Source organism: Pituophis catenifer, unplaced genomic scaffold (genome assembly GCF_029215685.1).
Source record: "Pituophis catenifer annectens isolate HBS135680 unplaced genomic scaffold, rPitCat1.0.hap2 SCAF_1, whole genome shotgun sequence".
NCBI lineage: Eukaryota > Metazoa > Chordata > Lepidosauria > Squamata > Colubridae > Pituophis > Pituophis catenifer.
The window spans coordinates 89,973,355-89,997,404 of NW_027256881.1; the positions used below are offsets into that span (position 1 = coordinate 89,973,355).

General features: G+C 43.0%; 1 protein-coding gene across 1 annotated transcript in view; it reads left to right on the forward strand.

The window, feature by feature from the left end:
- Nucleotides 1-24,050, forward strand: part of SLC18B1 (solute carrier family 18 member B1) — a 61,500-nt gene that overhangs the window by 5,575 nt on the left and 31,875 nt on the right. Inside the window, exons 5-7 of the mRNA XM_070952529.1 lie at nt 4,736-4,809; nt 5,241-5,388; nt 10,970-11,126. Coding sequence (XP_070808630.1) covers nt 4,736-4,809; nt 5,241-5,388; nt 10,970-11,126 — 379 coding nt within the window. The remainder of the gene's footprint in view (nt 1-4,735; nt 4,810-5,240; nt 5,389-10,969; nt 11,127-24,050) is intronic.

Sequence of the window (24,050 nt, forward strand, 5' to 3'; positions counted from 1 at the left end):
GTAGCAACCCCCACACTGGAGGTATTTGGGGGGGGGTGTCAATCTCCACTGACTCCACCATCTCCACTGGCTTGGACCAGGGGTAAAATGCTCCCGGTTCAGACCGGATTGCCTGATCCGGTAGCGATGGCGGTGGGTGGCTCGGAGAACCGGTAGCAAAAATCCCTGCCCCCCGCCCCCATGCCCAGCTGAGCCACGCAATCATCAGAGGCTTTTTTTTAAAGCATTTTTTCTACAACCTCTTCGGCCGAAAAAATGCTTTTAAAAGTTAAAAAAAAAGCCTCTGATGATTGCGCAGCTCAGCTGGGATCCTCAGAGGCTTTTAAAAGCATTTTTTCGGATGAAGAGGTTGTAGAAAAAATGTTTTTAAAAGAAAAAAAGCCTCTGCCAATCAGGCAACTCAGCTGGGATCGTCAGAGACCTCTTTCAGCTAAAGAGGTTATAGAAAAAATAGTTTAAAAGTAAAAAAAAAAAAGTTTGCCACGCCCACCCAGTGATATTACCACCACCACCACCAAGCCACACCCACAGAACTACTGGTAGCAAATTTTACATTTCACCACTGACTTGGACCATCCCTTCAGGAAGGAAGAAAAGTACTAGGCTTCTCACTCCTAAACTTTAGAGACAGCTCAGTGAGATAGTATAATTGATGGTATCAAAGCCAGTGAGAGGTCAAGCAGAATCCAGAGAGTTGCACTACCCCTATCCTGATCCCACCAGAAATCATAGGGACCCCATTTATGGACCTATAAGAATATTTGGAAATCATAGCTAGTTTTGAAGAACAATTAAATCTATTAATTGAAAGTTATATTTCTGCCATATTATGGCAATATTTGGGTTTACAAATGCAATATACAACTCTGGCAGTTTACAAAACAGAGGAAACCAAGGAAATATAATAAAATTGGTATATAAAACAAGAAATAACCTTAGGCACCAACCTATCTCATTTGTATGAGAAAAACAAAAATATTCCCACATCTGAATTTTTAAGTTTTGAAAATTTTGGCCCTGCTACCCAGTAATGTTATGACATTGGCCATACTTTTTTTTTGATCATCAAAGTCTCACAATTGTTTCTTTTGAAGTGCAAGCCCAAGAAAGCGGCATGCTCTTACATTTCGTGTTTCACTGGATCCAGTCAGTTTCATAGTACTATTTAAAGTCTTGCCTTTAAATAGTACTTTTTATATGACTTTAGGCTAATTAATGTGAACAATTGCCTCATTATATATGTCAATTGGAATCTTAAGAACATTTCTAGAGATGCTGCCCAGAAAATATTGGCTGATTGCCAACCAGATAAATTAAGATTCTCACTTAAGATCTCACTATTTATAGTGAGATAGAAGGGGAACGTATCAAATTTGCGGATGATACTAAACTGGCAGGAATAGCCAACAGCCTAGATGATAGGCTCAAGATCCAAACGGATCTTGATCAGTGGTGGGATTCAAGTAATTTAACAACTGGTTCTGTGCCCTAATGATTTCTTCCAACAACCAGTTTGCCAAACTGCTCAGAAAGTTAACAACCGGTTCTCCCGAATTGGTGCGAACTGGCTGAATCCCACCACTGATCTTGACAGACTTGAACACTGGGCCCTATCTAACAAAATGAAATTCAGTGTAGAGAAAAGTAAAGTCTTACACTTAGGCTAGAAAAACCAAAAGTACACATATAGACTGGGTGAAACCAGGCTTAATAGCAATAACTGTGAGAGGGATCTTGGAGTTTTAGTAATAGACAACCAATTAAATATGAGTCAACAGTGTGCAGTGGCAGCCAAAAAAGCCAATGCAATCCTAAATTGCATTAACAGAGGGATACAATCAAGATCAAGTGAGGTACTAATACCACTCTATAAAGCCTTTGGACCACATGTGGAATATTGCATCAAGTTTTGGTCACTTAAGTACTTAAGCAAAATGGTTCAGTTGAGATCTGCATATATGGGACTGATTGGGGTAGATTGCAGTGGTGACACTGAAATATAATTTTATCATATTTTATCTATATCTTAAATTATTGTATTTTATTCCAATTTCATTTTAAATCATATTTTATTCCAATTTCATTTAAAATTGTATTTTATCCAATTCCATTTTATATTGCATTTATCAAATTTTAGTAATAATTTGTTTCTGGAATTCTGCACTTTGATATGGCCCAAGGGCTAATCAATTTTTATTGAAGATTGATTTCAGCTATAAAACCTTAGTAAGACCACACCTAGAATACTGCATCCAGTTTCGATCACCACACTATAAAAACGATGTTGAGACTCTAGAAAGAGTGCAGAGAGGAACAAACAAGATGATTAGGGGACTGGAGGCTAAAACATACAATGAACGGTTGCAGGAACTGGGCATGGCTAGTCTAGTGAAGAGAAGAACCTGGGGTGACATGATAGCAGTGTTCCAATATTTGAGAGGATAGAAACTGATCAAGGAGAGATTCAACCTAGAAATAAGGAGAAATTTTCTGACAGTGAGAGCAATCAACCAATGGAATAGCTTGCTTTCAGAAGTTGTGGGAGCTTCATCATTAGAAGCTTTCAAGAAGAGACTGGACTGCCATCTGTCAGAAAGTCTCCTGCTTGGCAGTGGATTGGACTAGATGACCTGCATTTATGAAATTTCAAGATTTTTCGATGGTGCTTCAGCAATATCCGGGCCAATTTATCTTGCTGTGAATTTAGAATTAGATTCATTTACTAACATTTCATTTTCATTCAATTTTACATTTCAATTTCAATTCCCGTCTTGATTTCAATTAATTCTTTTGTTGCTTTTATTTCTCTCCACTTAGTGCTTCTTCCAACATCAAAAACATAGTTCATTTTTTTTTACATTTCATCTACTGATCTATTTTACATTAAACAGTATTTTCACATATAATTTCTACAACTAACATTAACATATTAATATTTTCACTGACTCTTAACCATTTTCTTTTAAACTCCCCACAATCCAACTTCTTGATGCTTTTCTCCCTTTCTCCCATTCCCTTACAAGTATGACATTTAAATCATTTTTTAACATTTCAATTTCATTCAATTTTACATTCAATTTCAATTTTCTGTCTTAGTTTCAATTAATCCTTATGTTACTATTTGTTTCTCTCCATTTAGTGCTTCTTCCAATATCATTCTTTCTTTCACATTGCATCTACTGGTATATTTTCCATTTAACAACATTTTCACATATAATTTCTACAACTAACATCCTTCTCTCTATTAACAAATTAACATTTTCACTGACTCTTAACCATTTTCTCTTAGACTCTCCACAATCCCTTTTCTTGATGCTTTCCTCCCTTTCTCTCATTCCCTTACCTTCTTCTTTTTCCTTTTCTTATTTCTACCCTTCAGCCTCTTTTCTTTAATTTTAATTCTGTTAATTTTCCTTCTCAATCTTTCCCCATTTATTTCTCTTCTTTTCATATTTGAGATGTAGTTTCCCTTATCTATTTTTATTCTGTCACTGTTAAACTCAGTGTAATCATCTTTATCTTTATTTTCAATTGTTTCCTTTTCAATATTATCTCCTTGTTTCTTTTGCTTCTCATTCATCTTTTCTCTTTCTTTCTTTTTTTTTTTTTGCATTCTGACCAATCCTCTGCTTCCTTATTTCCCTTAAATGCTTCTCTTGTTTTTTGAAACATCTCCCTCAGTATCTCATATTCATCCTCTCAATTCTCCATATTTTCAATTTAAAAGGCTAGGATTTTTAAATTTGTTCTTTTCATTTACATATACTTCAGGTTTCAAAGTCCCTATAATATCCTTTTTTTTTAATGTCCAATTCAAATATTGAGCCAACACAATTTCAATCTTTATCCTTCACTTCTGTTTAATCTTGGTTCAGCTGCATGAATATGTACTCCCACGTCTCTTTCTCATGCTCTTTCTGCTAGCAGATGTCTTTCTCCGATTCACAAATCATCTAGTAACAACGTATCCATTTTGTAATCCACAAAAACGCTTACTTTCTCTTTTCCAAATTAAATCCTTTTGTTATTTAAAAAATGCTTTTCTGCCTCCTTTTTCCTTGTCTTATATTTTTTTTTCTTTCGAAATCCAATTTTAATTCCAGGTGGAAGATTGTTTTAGGACTTTAGGTTTGGTTTTAAAGTTCCTCTTTTTTTCCCCCTCTACTTAAGTTCCTCCGTGCCAATTAGCCGCCAATTTATCGCTGGGATTTCTTTAAGCTATTAAAAGTTTTTTTTCCTTTTTATCTGTGAGTTGGCCAATTACTCGCCCGGCAACAAAGCTCTGTTCAGAACTCCACTCCTGCACATTTCTTAGTCCGGTTACCCTGTAATGGCCGCCTCCCCCACCACTGGTTCAAAGAGCTGCCTCTGACCGTTCGAGGAACTTGCCTGTTCCTCTTTGGTCTTCCGAGGCACCTCTCTCTCTCCCCTGTCCCTACAAGATGGTTCTGGTCCAAAGACTCCCAGACAGTGGTTTGTCTGCCTGGGTTTTCGCGAAGCTCAATGGAGCTTCACTATTTCCCAGCCAGTGTCACTGCGACACTTCCGGTTTCCTCCATGTCATTAATGTATGAACTGTTAGTAAAGAACAGTTAATTGCACTAGTTTAGTTCATCACTGTATAAAACTAGGTTGATTTGTATAATGTTACAAATGTAGCTATGTCAATATATCATTTGTTTTTGAAGTATAAGAAAATTTCCAAAACAAGCATTTATTTTTTAATAATTTACAGCTTGTACAAATTGGAGCAAAATTCATGTTTATTGCTGGTATGTTTGTCTCGGGATGTGTCACAATTCTCTTTGGGTGAGTATAGATATCTGTTTTATGCAGCGTCTTTTCCTAAAAGCTTCACTGTGTTGTTGTGGCTATTTTATTTTAGCATATGTATCTACTTTCTTTTTTCTTTTATTAACCAGACTTGCTGATTGAAAGGATGGGTAATCTCTGGAGTTCATTGTTAGCGTTTTTTTTTCTCCATTCCTTTTGATATTAGGCTGTAAGTCCCAGGCAATTATCTTGACCCTGATAAATTTAGCAGGAAGAAATGTTTGTTAATACTTCTATGATCTGGAACATTGCTGAAAATACAAATTACTTTTATTTTATTCTGCAGTAGAATACTGCTAAACCAGTCCATATACTGCGACTTTAACATCTGTCCAAATAACATCTGTTATTAAAGCAGGATTCTCTGCTTTAAGAGACAGAGTGATTCGTTATATCTTTCTCTTTAGATTTTTGGACAAAGCACCTGATGGGCCAATATTCATAGGGCTATGTTTTTTAGTCCGAGCAATGGATGCCATTGGTTTTGCTGCTGCAGTGACAGCTTCATTTTCTATTCTCATAAATGCTTTCCCACAAAATGTAGCTACAGTTATGGTATGTATGAAGCTAATCAAAACCATGTAACATGGGATTATTTTTGGGAACAGAGCCAGGTGAATGGCTATTTAAGACTAATGTCCATGTAGTGTATATCTAATAACATTTAAAATATAATGTATACTTTGCTTATATACTTTGGCAAAGAAGAGCAACTAAGATGATTAAGGGCCTGAAGACAAAAATATATGAAGTACGGTTGTACGAATTGGGTATGGCCAGTCTAGAGAAAAGAAGGACTAGGGATAACATGATAGCAATATTCCAGTATTGGAGGGGCTGCCACAAAGAAGAGGAGGTCAACTTATTTTCTAAAGCACCAGAAGGCAAGACAAAAAACAATAGATGGAAACTAACTAAGGAGAGAAGCAACCTGGAGTTAAGGAGAAACTTCATAACAGTGAGGACAATTAACCAGTGGAGCAGCTTGCCTTCAGAAGTTGTAGGTGTTTCATCACTGGAGGTTTTAAGAAAAGACTGGACAGCCAGCTATCTGAAATCATATAGGGTCTCCTGCTTCAGCAAGGGATTGGACTAGAAGATATTCAAGGTCTCTTCCAGGTCTAATCTGATTGATTAATTGATTGATTGGATCTATGGATGACTGTTATAAGAATGAGCATCTCTTTTCTAAAAAAATCTAAAAGCTCCACACCAGGGATGACAAACTTGCGTCATCGCGGTGGCATCACATGACGTATCGTGACTTTTTTCCCCCTTCGCTAAACTGGGTGTGGGCATGGCCAGCATGTGACGCATCTGGCCTGGAGCCTTGCTCCACACCCTGGCGAATATAGTATTTCCATCTTAATATACAACAAAAGAACACAGTCCTTTTCTTGAAAGCTACCCTGACTCTTTCACTTTTTTGTCTCTCCTTTTCCTGTGCTTTTATTTAATCCTCAGTCTGACCCCTATTTTGTAATTTCACCCCAATCAAGAAATAGAGGATGCTTAATTCCAACTTTGTAACATACTTTAACCAGTAGAATGTGAGAAGAAAAACATAGTATCTTCCATATCTATACATATATTTTGAGGTAGTTGACTCTGTTTTCCCTTGCCTATTTCCTGCAGTCATAATAGGCTGTTGACCTAATATAGCTAGATGCAGGGGTGGGCTGCTGGGGGTTCGCGGGGGTTCAGGAGAACCTCTAGCTAAGATTCTGTGCAGTTTGGATAACCCCCAAATCCCACTCCTGGCTGGCCCTGCCCACCCTGCTCCGCCCCTCCCAGGAGTCCCCACATGGCCTGTTTTGGATGCAGGTAAGTGCAGGGCGCACACAGAGGCTCAGGGAGAGCAAAAAACAGGCTTACTGGAAGTTTGGGAAGAACCCGTCCAGAGGGCCTCCAGAGCCTGGGGAGGCCATTTTCACCTTCCCAGAGGCTCAAGGAAAGCCTCCAGAGCCAGGGGAGGGCAAAAACGGCCCCCTGCCACCGTGGTACAGGAGGCCAACTAGGCCATGCCCACTATGGCCATGCCCACCCAGCAACCGGGCAGAGAACCCCTTGCTAAAATTTTTGAAGCCCACCTCTGGCTTGATGCAAAGAAATTGATTCTCTCCTCCTTCACTTATCTAAGATACTGTATGAGGTCTTTGCTGAAAAGAAATTAACTTGTGGCTTCTCCCACAAAACATTTAAGAAAGAGGGTAAATTAGGCTTTGTGGTTCAACAATGAAGAATTTTCTCTTTCTACATTGGTTGCCAGAAATCAGATGCCTCACGCTGCCATAAAAGCTCATATAGAGGGGGAGAGACCGGAAGCCATCTAACTGTGGCTTGATACCTCTATCATGCGTTCATAGAAAGGCTGTAATACGCTGAACTCCCTTGAGAAAAAGTTTAACCAGAAAAAATGAATTTATGAGCCAATGCAATTTTGATTTTCTATGGATAACCTAATTAAACCAAAGGGCAGTTCCATTCTTTTATAAGCTAGCTTTTAAATTGAGTGCAGATGAATTTCAATCACAGCAAAAGGTATGAAATAATATGCATTCTTTTTGTTTAAGATAATGCACTATTGCGAACTTTTGGAGTAACAAGAAATTCAGCAGACAATAGGGTTTAGGAAATTGGTTACCAAAATAACAGGGAGGAAGAGTAATAAGAGTATTGCAAGCTATAAGGAGCTGGTGAAGAGACTAAAGAATTAAACTCCCTCTACAATGAAACCTCTCTGGACATTTGATAAACTCACAAAAGCTTGGGCCTTTTAATACGATCAATTAGTTGAAAAAGATGTTATCAAGATGACTCCTCAGTAAATTTACTTATTCTTACTGTTGTTTAATAACAAGTAAGAGGGTTGTTTAATAACAAGCCGGGCTGGCTTAAGAAGAAATTTTAAATGTTTTAATTGGTTTGTATTTTTAATTTTGGGCCAAATTTATATATATTTTAATTGTTTTTAATATTTGTATTTCATGTTTTTTAATTCTGGCTGTACACCGCCCTGAGTCCTCAGGGAGAAGGGCGGTATATAAATTTAAAAATAAATAAATAAATAAAATAAAATAAAATAAATAGTTGTTTCATTTTATAGATTTTTCCTTGCTTCTGGTGGAATTCCTTCTGCTTTCATGGTTTTAATGAACCCTATCATCCAGAGCCTACAGCTAATACAAAATGCAGCAATCTTAAGTAGTAATGGGCATTTAGAATATAGAATCATAGGGATCTTGGCTATTCAATCCTTGCCCAAGGCAGGAGCTCTATACCATCCTGGTTAAGTGGTTGTCCAGTTTATTTTTGAAAACCTTGAGTGATGGAGCACCCACAATTCTAGGAGGCAAGATATTCCATTGATTGTTTTCAGTGTCAGAAAGTTTTTTATTACTTCTGGGTTGGATGTGACAAGCTTCCACCCATTACTTCTTGTCCTGCCCTCTTGTGCTTCCGAGAATAAGTCAATCCCCTCTTCTCTTTGACAATCCCTCAAATATTGGAAGACAGTTATCATGTCCTCCCAGTTCTTCTCTTTGGTAGGCTAGACATATCTAGTTCCCACAAACATTCATCATACAATTTAGTCTTCATATCCTATATCAGTGATGGTTAACCTTTTTGGTGCTGAGTGCCCAATGCTCAAGTGTGCATGTGCGAATGCACGTGCATGTGCCCCAACCCCTAAAATGCAATGTGAGGATCTCCCATGCATATGCCCTGCGCATGCACCTCACTCACCCTGTTTTGGCTTCCCAGGTTGGTGCAGATGGCTTTACAGGCCCAAAACAGGGTGCGGTGGGCCCTTACGTGGTGTCCCTGCACCCCATTTTGGTTTCCAGGTTGGTGAGGGCAGCAGAAATGGAGGAGAAAGGTAGGGTGTGCTGGGAAGGGAACCTGCAGAGATCGGGGAAGTCCGCGCCCCCCGAACACACATGGCAGAGACCCGAAGACCAGCTGGTTGGCGGGAGGCATGCATGCATGCACGGTGGAGCTGGGCTGGGGCAACGGCTGATGTGCCCGCAGACAGGGCTCTGCATGCCACCTGTGGTACCCATGCCATAGGTTCGCCAACACGGTCCTATATCATCCTTGTTGCACACTTTGTAGGGTTTCAGCAACTTTTTTATATTGTGGTGACCAGAACTGTATATAGTATTCCAAGTAGGACCTCACTACTGCAGTATAAAGCGGTATTATCATTTTTTTAGTATGCCAATATATCACTGAGCTGCGTAGGCTGCTAGTCAGTTTCCAGGAGCAATTGAAGATGCTAGTTGTTATCTATAAAGACCTTTCTGGCATCAAACCTAGATACCTGTGGGACTGCCAACTGTTTCTCTCCACCTAATATGTTCCGGCAAATAATGTATATTCCAGATCCCTTTTATTAAACTTTGATATCTTATGATTTGAGGTAGTGTATCTTCTCTGTGCCGGCCTCCATGCTCTGGAACAACATCCCCTCAGCGATAAAACAGCACCTTCTCTCTTGGGGTTCCAGAAAGTTCATGAGACCTGGCTTTGCTGTCAGGACTGAGATTAATGTGTTTTGGGGAGTCCTGATCTAGTGTGTTATCATTATGATTAATTTGGTCCAGGCTGCCTGTGGTGCTGTATGTTTTTAAACACTTGCAATGTTTTTGTGTTTGTAAGCAGTCCAGAGTCTATGAGAGTGGGCAGCTATAATGAATTTTAATAATACCAGTAGTAATACTAATAGTAACACAAGGATCCTTTGCTTGCTGATTGTTTCTATTTTATTCTATTTTTATTCCACACTTCAGAAAAGTACTCTTTAAGGATCCTGGAAAGAATGTTTTAATACATCAAACACTTGCACTTAAACATTAAGTGCTAAACAAACAGAAACATTTTAGAGCTTAAAATGACAATAGAGAGCCACTCAGAGTAAAATCAGTAACATAATATAAAGCAACAAGCAGAGGAAGAGGAAAAAAAAATCAGCTCATTATTAATTAAATAGGGATTTGTTAATGAATACACTATTTGAAAATGATAAAAAAAACCCTAAATTATATGTATATTTCTCTAAAGTGAATGATCCTGTACTTTTGCCAGCTTCTTAGATGACCTTAATAGGTAACAATTCAGAATAATCTCTGTAAGTAATCTAGGAGGCCAGAAAGTTAACTGAACTATAATTTTTTAAATAATCTTTCTTCCCCCTTCAAGTCAGCAAGTCAGCAAGAGCCTTGGTGGCGCAGCAGACTAAAGTGCTGTTAAATAGCACCAGCTGCTTGCAATTACTGCAAATTCAAATCTCACCAGGCTCAAGGTTGACTCAGCCTTCCATCCTTTCGAGGTAGATAAAATGAGGACCCGGTTTGTGGGGGCAATAAGCTGACTTTGTATATATATAAAAAAACACTGCTTAGGGGCCCCCCAAAAGCCCTACTAAACAGGTATATAGAAAAGTATGAAGGCTATTGCTTAACACATTGTAAGCTGCCCTGAGTCTCTGGAGAAGGGCGGCATATAAATTGAACCAATGAATGAATGAATGAATGAATGAATGAATGAATGACTGCGTGGACTAGTTCCTGCAGGTTTTTTGGCAAGGTTTCAGAATGATTTGCCGTTGACTCCTTCCTGGGGCTGAGAGAGTGTGACTGGCCCAAAGTCATCCAGCTGGCTTTGTGCTTAAAGTGGGACTAGAATTTACAGTCTCATGATTTCTAGCTTGGTGCCTTAATCACTAGACCAAAGTGGCATATCCCAGGCTTAATTAAGGTGCAGGACAACCCTAACTAAAACATAACGCAGTTCACTTTACTTCACTGGAAAGGTTTTCAGTGATGTATCCTGAAAAGCCATAGAAGGCTGGTGAAGCTATTGTTTTAAAATGGCACAGCAAGTCAGTGAATCAGGATGCCATTTTGTTTTGCAGAATTTTAATCAGTCACAATAATGACCGGCTTTTTAAAAATGTGCCAGCAATTATTTGTAGTGGGGTTCTGTGCACCTCTTACATACAAGAAACCACATGCAGTCCACTCTTATAGCACTCTTGTTAATAAATGATAGTTATTTACCCAGCCCGTGGGCTTCTTCTGGTGTCAAAAGTCCATCCTTTCTGACTGCACTGCTGTTTCTTCTTTCTTTTTAGGGCATTCTTGAAATTTTTACCGGATTGGGATTAGTGTTGGGTCCTCCAATTGGTGGCTTTTTGTACCAGAGTTTTGGCTATGAAATCCCTTTCATTGCACTTGGAAGTGTAATGCTGCTCATGGTGCCTCTGAATATGTTCATCTTGCCAAATTATAGTAGGTGGAGGTTTTATTGCCTTCCTTATTACAACTGGGAAAAGGAAAGGGAACATAATATTTGTGCTGTTTAACTCAATTAATGAAGTTTCTGTTGCAATATTTTCAGGATCAGACTCAATAAAATTAGTGAGAGTTAAAGGTTTAAATATACTTCCTTTTATTTACAATAGGCATTCTATATTCACTGAATATTCACAGATAGAAGCAAGGAAAAGGGTGTAGGTGGCTCCTTATATATACAATGGGTGGAGCTATAAGTGGGAGTGGTGAATTATGAATACATTAAGAAGTGAAGAATAAGTTAACCCCTGATACCCCATTCATATACTATTTACACATTAGAGAATAAGGCATTTACATCTGACAAATCCCCCTCTAAATGCCGATTCGTTATACAACACCAATTACATTCTGATTCAGGACAATACAAGACATACAATTTAGATGTTAAATATTTGTGTTGCTTAGAAGGTAAAGGCTTTGTCAATATGTCAGCTAATTGTTCTGAAGTATCACAATGCACTGCTTTAATAAATCCATCCTGAGATAATTGCCTCACATGTTTAAATTTTATATCTATATGCCTGGACCTTTGTCCAATGGCATCAGATCTAGATATTTCAATGGCCGCTTTATTGTCTTCATGCATAACAAAAGGCAAAGCAGGTTTTTTCCAAACATCTGAAATTAAATCATTAAACCATACAAGGTTATTTGCAGCTTTGGATAAACAAACATATTCCGCTTCTGTCGTTGAAGTGGCTACTAGTTCTTGTTTACCAGTATACCAGTAAACTGGACAGTCATTTAAGAGAAAAATATAACCAGATGTACTTTTTCTGCATGATGTGTCTCCAGCCCAGTCCGCATCTGCATAACATGCAAGCTTTGGTTCTTTATTATCACTAGGTTCTAATACTAAGCAAAAATCTAGTGTACTTTTCAGATATCTTAAAATTCTTTTAACAGCTTCCCAGTGATACATTGTTGGTTTGCTGACGTGTCTGGATAATAAATTGAGTGGTAAGGCGATATCTGGTCTAGTCCAATTAGATATATAAAGAAGTGAACCTATGATTGATCTATAAAACGTGTTATCCTTGAATTCAGGGGAAGATTCATCAGTATTTCTAAGAAAATCAGTTTGCATAGGAGTATCACAGGGTTTGGCATTGTTTAAATTGCATTTATTTAAAAGTTCTATAATCTTATCTCTCTGAGTAAGTTTGAATCCCCTTCTAGTCTTATTAATTTGAACACCAAGATATTTGTTCACTTTACCTAGAGATTTCAACGAGAAATGTTCATTTAACTTATTTACAAAAGTTTCTCTTCTCTCTTTGTGTTTTCCTATATATAAAATGTCATCTACATAAATCAACACAAATTCAATGTGATCATCACCCTTTTTGACAAAGAAACAGTTATCAGCAGTGGTAGCGTTGAAATCCATGGTCTTAAGTACTTTTACTAAACAATCATACCATCTTTTACCAGATTGTTTTAATCCGTATAAACTCTTGTTCAACAGCCAAATTTCATTTTTGTTGGTGTATTGACTGTGAGGTGCTCTTACGTATATTTCCTTATCTAGTTTTGCGTGTAGATACGCAGTCTGTATGTCATATTGAAATACATCAAGATTGAGTGCTGATGCTACCACTAGAGCTGTTTTGACACTCTCTGTTCTTACAGTGGGGGAATACGTGTCAGTATAGTCCTCCGGATATTTCTGTGCATAACCTTGTGCAACTAATCTAGCTTTATATAGAGTATTGTCTCCTTCTAAGTTCTTAATTTTATATATCCACCTGGTACCAATAATGGTTTTATCTTTAGGTGCAATTGCAGGTGTAAATACATTTAATCCTTGTAAACTTTCCATCTCTTTTTTCATAGCTAATTCCCATTTTTCTTTTTCTTCACGAGGGAGTTTTAACACTTCCTCATAAGTATTAGATGTTATTGGCTCACCATCCATATGCATTATGTAATCTCTGTATTTATTTGGCATTTGATTTCTGTTGTTTCTAATGACTCTTTCAGGTTTGCTATTGTTATCATGCAAATATCTTGCTTCTTTTTTTGTTAGTGTGTCTGTCTTTATTTTGTGTTGGCTATTTGTCCAAGTTTTGGTTTTGCTTTTATATTTGTTGATATCCTGTTTTTCTATGGTCTCTTTCTCATGAGATTTTGTATCTTTACATTTATTTGGAAATATTTCATTAAGATGTAATTTAGACCAGTTGGCCTGTTCATGGAACACAGCTGTTCTGGAAACTATAAATTTGTTATTATTATCAATGAATCTGTACCCTTTGGTGCCAGTTTCATATCCCATAAATCTGAGTCTTCTGGATACGTTTTCTCCCTTTCTTCTCAACTGCTTAGGTATGTGTACGTCTGCAGTGACTCCAAATATGTGCATGTGTGCTAATTTTGGTTTCCTATTATACATTACTTCATATGGTGTCTTATTTACAATACTGGACCAGGTTCTATTTTGTGTGTAATTTGAATAATGTAAGGCTTCTGACCAAAATTGTTTGCTTAAGCCAGCATCCTCCAATGTGCATCTAATCATGGTTTGTAATGTGGAATTCTTTCTCTCTGCAATCCCGTTCTGAAACGCAGAAAATGGACTAGACGTGTAATGTAGCATTCCTCTATCCTTTAACCATTGGGAGAATTCTTTAGACATGAATTCACATCCCCTATCTGTCATAATTTGTTTTATTCTGATATTGTGTTGTGTTTCTATGCGTTTGTAAAATTCCTTAAATTTTTGAAAGGTTTCATCTTTGTGTTTTAATGTATAAACAAACCCATAACGGCTATAATCGTCTACTATTGTCAGGAAGTAACGTTTTCTATAGATGATTGATGGAGTTAATGGGCCAACTAAGTCCATGTGTACTAAGTCAAAAATTTTGTTAGTTGATCTAGTAGATTTTCTTGGCCTGGGACTAGTTTTTAGTTTTGTAGATTTACATACTGAGCATTCCAAATAGTTTTCACAATTTTTTATTTTGACACCTTCTGCGTGTTCAGTCATTTTTTGTACTACAGGAAAACTGGCATGTCCTAACTTCCTATGTAAGATGTGAGCACACTCATCATGAATTGGTTTACCTATTTTTGGTTTTTTTTCATTGCGTGCATCTGCGTGATCATGAGATATTTTACATTCATCATTGTCACTGTTACTAATATTTTCATCATCTGCTTCAATACAATCTTCCATATTTGAATCAATGTTATGCAACCATTTTTCCTTCGTTATCAGATAAGGTAGGCCTCCTTTAATCATCACAGTGCCTATATTTATTTTATTCTTCTCCAAAGTCGCTTTTCCCTTTGAGAAAACTATATTAATGTCAGAATCTCTACTTAGTTTTATGGCACTTAGTATGTTATGAGGTATTTCAGGTATTAACAATACCCCCTCTATTTTTCCTAGACCAGGCAAGGTTACATTTCCTCTGCCTAATACTTGAACCTTTTCTTGGTTAGCTACCTTTATTACAAATTTATCTTCTGTAAATGAAGACAATATATTTTTGTTATTAGTGGTGTGATTAGTTGCTCCAGAATCAATAAGCCAATTATTGTTCTCATTTTGTTGTATTTTAGTGTTGTCTTGTTTATTTAATCCATTCAGTGATCCAGATTTTCTATCCTTTGAATTATCTCTGCCCCCTCTATTCTCTTTGTAATTTGGTGGGCTTCTATATCTATGTCTATCTATGGAAGACTGTCTATAATTGTATTTGTTCCTATATTCTGACCTATGTCTTTCCTTTGAAATTTTGGGACAATCTCTTCTATTGTGTTCCCTGGATCCACAATTGTGACATTTAAATGTTTCATTATATTTTTCTTGGAAAGCTACTTTCCTATAAGGTTTGTGTTCTGTGTGATTGCTAGAACGATTATTTCTTGAATTGTCTTCTGCTATCAATTTATTGTATAGACTTTCTATGGATAAATATCCTAGATTGATAGTGTCTAAATGTGACATAAAACTGTCCCATGATGAATCAAGTGAGTTGATAATAACACTTTTCATTGTTTGGTCTGAAATCACCTCCCCCCTCAAATGCAGCTCAGCTCTTATTTTGTTTAAAGATATTAAATGCTCACTTATGGAAACCCCTGGTTTCACTCTAGATGAAAAGAAATCCTTAGACATTCTTGTGGTGGTAGCCACACTATCGCTGTGAAACAAATTAAACATGCATTGAATAATTTCTGAAACAGTCAGATTAGGTTTGATGCTATGATACATTGCAGGAGACACACTAGATATTATTAAGAAAAATGCTCTATGGTGTAAACAATCTATTTTTAAAGTCCAAGGTCTTTTTGGGGGACTAGTGATAAAAAATAGTAAATTTTCCTTCATAAAGACAACCTGGAGCTGTTGATACCATTCTTGCAAATTAACGCCATCAACCCTTAGTTTTGGGAAGTCACTGGGTAAATTTCCGACATTATTTTGTCCATTACTTACGACCTGAGGTAGTCCGTGGTCTCGCAAGTGTAGAAAATTGCAAAACGGCATGGGGATGCTCGCAACGAGTCTGCGTGGTTCTCTCGCCAGTTCATGTCTTCCCGGACCGTCTGCGTAGTTTCGCGCATGCGCGTTGTCCATTTCTTCTTTGGAGTCGTCGTGGAAGGTTCTCTCCATTGCGGCTCGCTCGCTCTGCTCTGCTTCAGACGAGTCGGTCTCTGGTTCGACCTTGGGAGTTCTGACGACGGCGGCTGCTCTTCTTTTTCTTTTGGGGGCGTTGGCACTTGCTTCGGTCTGTGGTGTAGGGCGGAATCGACAAGGCTCTCTGGGTTCGGGCGTCGTCGCTTTCGAAGTCAGGATGGGAGCGGGCAGGTCCTGAGGCATCGGCTTGCTCGCTCGCTTCTTCGGTGGCTCTTTGGTAATTTTTAGTTTTGGCCCAAATGCAGCAAAAAGTGTTTTCATTGCTGATTTTATTTGGGATTTTGTTGAGTCATCTTCACTTTCTGATTCTGATTCTTCTGAGGAGTTCGAATCTTCTTTTTCATTTTCGTTGTCTGATAACGTTTTTCGCGCCAGAAATTTTGAATTGAGCATTTTGATTGGCTCTGCTTCGCTCACCTTGGAGGCCTGTTGAAACCAAGATGGCTGCCATTCAAAATTTCGCGCGGGATCACTGTTTTTCTTCTTCGTAATGACTTTCTCTGCAGTCATATCACTCACTGTTTTTGGGTCTTTAGACTTCTCATTAGTGATGTTTTTCTCTCTCGCTGCTCCGCTGTTCTTCAGCATTTCTTGGAGGTTCGCGATGAGGCTTTCATCATTCTTCTGGCTTTTTAATAGTTTTAATATCTCTGACCTGAGTTCGTTATTCTCTATTTCAATTTCCTCCTGGTCATCATTTTCGTCTATTATTTCTTCGTCTTCAGTGGTGTATTCTTCGGATTCTCTCGAAATTGCGTTTGTGGATTCGTTGATTATTTCTTGTTCTGTTTCCATTTCTTTGCTGTAGGCCCTGGTGTTGGGCCTATCTTTCTTAGACATTTTTTAAGTTTTTTTTTTATTGAGTCAATTAACCATCCTCTGCTACCAGCTTGTTGCAATATTTTCAGGATCAGACTCAATAAAATTAGTGAGAGTTAAAGGTTTAAATATACTTCCTTTTATTTACAATAGGCATTCTATATTCACTGAATATTCACAGATAGAAGCAAGGAAAAAGGTGTAGGTGGCTCCTTATATATACAATGGGTGGAGCTATAAGTGGGAGTGGTGAATTATGAATACATTAAAAAGTGAAGAATAAGTTAACCCCTGATACCCCATTCATATACTATTTACACATTAGAGAATAAGGCATTTACATCTGACAGTTTCTTTCTTTGAAATTGAGCCCAAAATTTATGTTGTAAAGTGAGAAATTTGTTAAGTGAGTTTTGTTCCTTTCTGCAGTTTTCCTTTCTTCCTTCCTTTCTTCCCAATTTCTTAAGTGAGTCACTGCAGTTATTAAATAACATGGTGGTTAAATGAATCTGCTTTCCCCATTGGCTTTGCTTGTCACATGATCACAAAAGGGGATCACATGGCCCCGGGACACTGCAACCATCATAACCAGTTGCCAAGCATCCAACTCTTGATCACATGACCGTGAGGATGCTGCAATGGTCATAAGTGTGAAAAACGGTTGTAAGTCACTTTTTTCAGTGCTGTTGTAACTTTGAACTGTCACTAAATGAACTGCTGTAAATCGAGGTCTACCTGTAATCCTCAATTTATTACCACAATTGAGCTCAATATTTTTGTTACTAAGCGAGATGGTTGTTAAGTGAGTTTTGCCCCATTTTATGACCTTTTTGCCACATTCGATAAGCAAACCGCTGCAGTTGTTAAGTGAATCTTGTGGTCATTCAGCAAATCTTGAAAGCAGTTTCAACTTCTCTTAGGATTGCCTGCTGCCACATGAACTCAGGAAAAGACGGCCCTCCTGAGATCCATTTTCACTGGCAGAGAGTTGCAGGAGTCTGATCTGTCCCCGTACCCACACACACACCCACACAGCCAGTCGAGGGTTAAGGAAACACTTTGGAACGCACCCAGGTCTTATCTCCGACTTGGCAGCGATAGACACACCGTCTGCCAAGGGTCTTTATTTTCACAAACAGACAGATAAGATACGAACGTTCAAGAAAGTCCAAACAGAAATAATATTCCTCCCAGCAGTTCCGGACGAGGCTTTAGTGACTCCAAGGTTTTGCTTTGTTCGTCACAAGGATCCTTTGACCACTACCCTCTATTATATAGTCTCTGGGGTGTGGTCCAGTGACTCAGTTCTAATCCCTAGCACGCCTCCCAAGCTGCTGCAAACGTTTATCACGCCTTCGGAGGCGTGCGTCCAGGAATGATGTTTCATTATCACTTTGACTCGAATCAGCTGTTTCCTCTCCCTCAGCCGGCACTTGAAACAATGCCAGAGGGGAGGGGCCTGGAGAGGGAGGCCTGGCTGACTCCTCTTCCTCATGCTCGGAGCTTTCTTCCTCCGATGGGACAGGCTCAGAGGGCGGGGCCACAACACTATCCCCCACCGCAGGGCCCTTCCCCCGGGTCTGACGGTCGGGATGGGGTCGGGACGGGAACTGTTCGTGGAAAGCCCGCACCAGGTCAGGGGCCTGAACGGCAGATGCGTCCACCCAGGTGAAATCCTCGGGCCCGTACCCCTTCCAGGCAATGAGGTATTGGAAGCGCCCCTTCAGCCAACGGGAGTCCCGGATACTGTCCACCTCGTACGTCGAGGCATCGTCCTCGTCGGCTGCGGCTGGGGGGGCAGGTGTCGGCAGGCGGCGGAGATGGCTCGCGGGGGCCTCAGGGACCAGGAGGGACCGATGAAAAACAGGGTGGAGCCGCATGGAGCGGGGTAGAGTCAACCGGTAGGCCACCGGATTGATGACCGCCTCGATAGGGAAGGGACCGATAAAGCGTTGGGCCAGTTTCCTCACCGGCCGGTCCGTGGGGAGGTGTTTCGTGGACAACCACACCCGATCTCCTACTTCCAGCGGTGGCGTCGCCCGGCGGGCGCGATCGGCGAACCGTTTATAATCCTCTTTCGCCCGGATCAGCTGCCGCCGCACCAGTTGCTGCACTGCCTGCAGCTCCGAGAGGAAGTCCCGGGTCTCGGGAACAGGGGAGTCCATGATGGTCAACGGGAAAAGCCGTGGATGGTATCCGACGTTGGCATGGAACGGGGTCATCTGGGTGGAGGTGTGTTGGGAGTTATTAAAAGCGAACTCCGCCAGGGGAAGGTACTCGGCCCAGTTGTCCTGCTGCTGGTTGACAAAACAGCGGAGGTACTGCTCCAGTATGCCGATGACCTTCTCCGTGCCCCCGTCAGTCTCCGGATGGTGCGACGATGACAGGCACACCTGCACCTCCAGCGCGGCCATCAGGCTTTTCCAGAAGCGAGCCGTGAACTGGGCCCCGCGGTCCGAAACCACCCGGTCCGGCAGGCCGTGGAGGCGGAAGATATGTTGCAGGAACAGGCGAGCCGTGGTGCGGGCCGAGGGCAGGCCGCAGCACGGGATGAAATGTGCCATCTTCGTGAGCGCATCCACCACCACGAGGACGGTCGTGTACGTAGCAGACAGGGGCAGGTCTGTCAGGAAGTCCATGGAGATGTCTCCCCAAGGTCTCTCCGGTGTCGGTAGCGGCTGGAGGAGTCCGGGAGGGGGGCCGGACGCGGCTTTGGCCTGTCGGCACGTCACACAGGACGTCACGTAGGCGTGCACGTCGTGCCGTACCCGAGGCCACCAAAAAGTCCGCGTCACCAGGTTCAAAGTCTTAAAGAAGCCGAAGTGCCCCGCCGCGGGGTTGTCATGACACTGGTTCATGATGAGGGCTCGGAGCGGACTCGTGGGCACGTACAGCCGACCCCGATGTCTGAGCAAGCCCTCCTCCACGGTCCATGGGGACGCGGGGCCGACGTCCGCTCTCCGCTGCTGCGACCAGTCGTCCCGTCGCTGCGCTTCCAGCACCCGAGCCCGCAGGTCCACCGGTTCCTGGACCGCGGCCAAGGAGTCCGCTGGCAGCACCGTCCAGGGGGGAAGGGAGTCCTTGGGGCAAAAGTATTCCGGCTTACGGGATAGCGCGTCCGCCCTCTGGTTGAGGTTGCTCGGAATGTAGGTGACGTGGAAGTTGAACCGGGCGAAAAACAACGACCACCGGATCTGCTGCTGGTTCAACTTCCATGCCGTGGTGAGGTGCTCCAGGTTCCGATGGTCCGTCCGCACCTCCACCTGGTGTCGGGCCCCCTCGAGGTGATGTCGCCAAGCCTCGAACGCGGCCTTGATGGCCAGCAACTCCTTTTCCCAGATGGTGTAGTTGCGCTCGGAAGGGTTGAGTTTCCGGGAGTAGTATGCGCAGGGAAAAAGAGTGCCGCCATCCACCGGAGCCTGTAGCAGCACCGCCCCAATCGCCACGTTGGACGCGTCCATCTCCACCACGAACGGACGGTGTGGATTGGGGTGCCTCAGGACTGGCTCCGTGAGGAAGGCCTGCTTGAGGACCTCGAAGGCCTGCTGCTGCGGGGGCCCCCACTGGAACGGGACCTTCTTCCGAAGGAGCTGGGTCAACGGCAAGGTCAGGGTGGCGAAGCCCGGGATGAAGGTCCGATAGTAGTTGGCGAATCCCAACAGACGCTGGACGTCCTTCACCCGACGTGGGGGTTCCCAACTGCGCAAGGCCTCCACCTTGTGCGGGTCCATCGCGATGCCCTCGGGGGTGATGATGTGCCTGAGGAACTCTATGGAAGTCTGGAAGAAGTAGCATTTCTCCAACTTCGCATAGAGCTGGTGCTCCCGCAGGCGCTGCAGGACCTGGCGGACATGCTGGAGGTGACTTTCCGGGGTCCGGGAATAGATCAAAATGTCATCCAAGTAGATCACCACGAACCGATCCAGCATGTCCCGGAACACATCGTTCATCAAGTGCTGGAAGACCGCGGGGGCGTTGGTCAACCCGAACGGCATGACGGTATACTCGAAGTGTCCGTACCGCGTGCCGAACGCCGTCTTCCACTCGTCCCCCTCTCTCATGCGCACCAGGTTGTAAGCCCCTCGGAGATCGAGCTTAGTGAAGATCGAGGCCTCCCGCAACCTCTCCATCAGCTCCGGGATCAGCGGCAGGGGGTAGCGATTTCGCACTGTGATGGCGTTCAAGCGCCGGTAGTCGCAACACAGGCGCAAGTCCCCCGTCTTCTTTTTAACGAAGAGGACCGGGGCCGAGAGCGGGGAGGTCGAAGGCCGGATGAACCCACGGGCCAGGTTCTTTTCCAGAAAGTCCCGTAAGGCGGCCAGCTCGGGCTCCGACATGGAGTACAGGCGTCCCGAGGGCAGGGGCGCGTTGGGCATTAGGTCCACCGCACAGTCGTAGGGTCGGTGCGGGGGCAAGCGGTCCGCCTCCTTCTCGCTGAACACGTCGGCGAAGGGCGTCAGCTCCGGAGGCAAGGAGACGTTTGGGGCAGAGACGTCCTGGCCGGCGCAGGTGTGGCGAAGGTGGTCGACACACTGCAGGCTCGGGAACGAGATGGCGTTTCTCGACCACGCCACCTGAGGGTCGTGCGCTCGAAGCCAGGCCATCCCCAGGACCAAGGGAAAGTGCAGATCCGCCGTTACGTAAAACTGGATCGCCTCCTCGTGGTTTCCAATGGCGAGGCGCAAGGGCTGGGTAGCGGTTTTGATGGGTCCCGCCACGAGTTCCCGCCCATCTATAGTTTCAACCCTCAACGGAGGGTCCACTGGAACCAAGGGGACTTTGTAATGGGCCACAAAGGCCTGGTCCATAAAGTTCGTGGTGGCCCCCGAGTCCACCAGCGCGTGCGCCTGGAGCCCCTCCGACCGGTTAGCCAACAACACCCGGGTGTTCAAAATCAGGTGCCGAGGGGGCTCACAGTCCACAGCCGCCAACTCCGGCGGGGCATGGTCACGTGCCTGACCCAGAGTTTCCCCTAGGCCAGGCCTGGCCCGTTTCCCGGCAGGTCACGCCGAGACTCCGGAACAGGCTTGAGCGGTCCACTCCGCTTCCGGGGACACGAGGCGGCAAAATGTCCCGCCTCGCCGCAATAGAGGCACAACCCCCCTTGACGTCTCCGCATCCGCTCCTGGGCCGTCAGTTGAGGTCTGGCTGCTCCGAGCTCCATAGGCTCCTCAGCCGTCACCACAAAACGCTGTGCGGTCCGGAGCGCTGTCGGTGCGAAACGCGGGGGTGCCGACGCTGTCGATGGTTCCGGAAGAGCCCGACGGGGCCGTCGCCGTTGCAAGCGGGCGTCGATGCGCAGGCATTGGGTCACCAGCGCGTCGAGGGTCGGTGGTGCCTCCACACGAACCAGCTCGTCCTGCATCTCGTCAGAAAGGCCGTCCTGGAAAGCGTCCATCAGCGCCACCTCATTCCAAGCCGAATCCTGGCCTAGCAGTCGGAACTCTGCAATATAGTCCTGCAGGGGGCGCTTGCCTTGGCGGAGGTCCTTGATGCGCCTCGCTGCCGTCTGCACCCGGAGGGGGTCCTCAAACATGGTGCGCAGGTGTTGTAAAAAGCCCTGAAAGTCCAGGAGCAAGGGGCTATCTTGCAACAACAGGGGCGTGGCCCATCGGGCGGCAGTGCCCGAGAGGGAGCTGATAACAAATGCCACCCGAGCCCGGTCATCCGGAAAATCCTCCGGCCTCATTGCCATAAACAGTTGGCATTGTCCCAAGAAGGCCGGAAACATCTCCTGCTGCCCAGAAAACCTATCTGGCACATTCACTGGGCATCTCGGACGGGGAGGGGGAGGAGGTGGAGCTGCAGGAGCATTTCCCAAAGCAAGTTGGGCAGTTAGCTGTGCTACTTGCTGTTGCAGAAGCTGATTGGCCTCCAGCATCTGCTGTATCTGCTGCTGCAGCTGTTGGTCCATCGTGGGTTAACGATGGAGTATGGGGTGACGAACAAGATGATCTGTCCCCGTACCCACACCCACACCCACACAGCCAGTCGAGGGTTAAGGAAACACTTTGGAACGCACCCAGGTCTTATCTCCGACTTGGCAGCGATAGACACACCGTCTGCCAAGGGTCTTTATTTTCACAAACAGACAGATAAGATACGAACGTTCAAGAAAGTCCAAACAGAAATAATATTCCTCCCAGCAGTTCCGGACGAGGCTTTAGTGACTCCAAGGTTTTGCTTTGTTCGTCACAAGGATCCTTTGACCACTACCCTCTATTATATAGTCTCTGGGGTGTGGTCCAGTGACTCAGTTCTAATCCCTAGCACGCCTCCCAAGCTGCTGCAAACGTTTATCACGCCTTCGGAGGCGTACGTCCAGGAATGATGTTTCATTATCACTTTGACTCGAATCAGCTGTTTCCTCTCCCTCAGCCGGCACTTGAAACAATGCCAGAGGGGAGGGGCCTGGAGAGGGAGGCCTGGCTGACTCCTCTTCCTCATGCTCGGAGCTTTCTTCCTCCGATGGGACAGGCTCAGAGGGCGGGGCCACAACAGAGTCTGTCACAGCCGAAATAGCACTTAGGAGCCTGTTTTCATTGGCAGACTGCTCCAGCCATCACAGGCGCTCCCGATATGAGTGATGTTGAGCTGGCCACATCCACCCCGGCTCCCCACGGTCAAACATCACTTTGATGCGGCGCTCAATGAAATTGAGTTTGACATATTTGCTCTGAAGCATGCCAGAGCTCTGCTGCAATGGCTGTATATATTTGCCAAAATATTTTTTGTCTTAAATGGCAATCTCTCCTCATATGCCTCAGGGAAAGCTTAGAAAGCAATGAAAAACAAGAGAGATGATGATAGCACAATAAAAAAAAAATATTGTGGTATTTTACATGGATGTGTTCTGCAGGAACGTGTAGTAAATATAATTTTCTATAGAAAATTAATTGTAGCGGCATTATTGCTGATGGAAGCTGTTGGCCTTTCTTTTTTTTTTTTATTGAAAAAGTTTTAAAAACAAACATATTTTCCCCGCAACCCCCCCCACCCCCCAACCCCCCCTCCCCCTCCCCGACTTCCCAGAGCAGAACACAAGGTATTTCTATTGATCTTTAACAATAATCTAAATTGCATAACCAATCAATAAACTAACACCCCTATAAAAAAATTTCTTAACCCTCCATATGTAAAATCCTATTTCTTAAACATAATACATCTAATATCACTTATATAACACTTATACAAATAAGAAAAATCATTCATAAGCTATTTGATATTTTTTGGTCTGGTACTTATTTTGTATATAATCAATCCATCTTCTCCAGTCCTGTATGTACCTTTCTTGTGTGTGATCCTTCAAATATGCTGAAATTTTAGCCATTTCAGCTAAATTAGTTACTTTCAATATCCAATCTTCAATAGTAGGCAAAAAGTCCTTC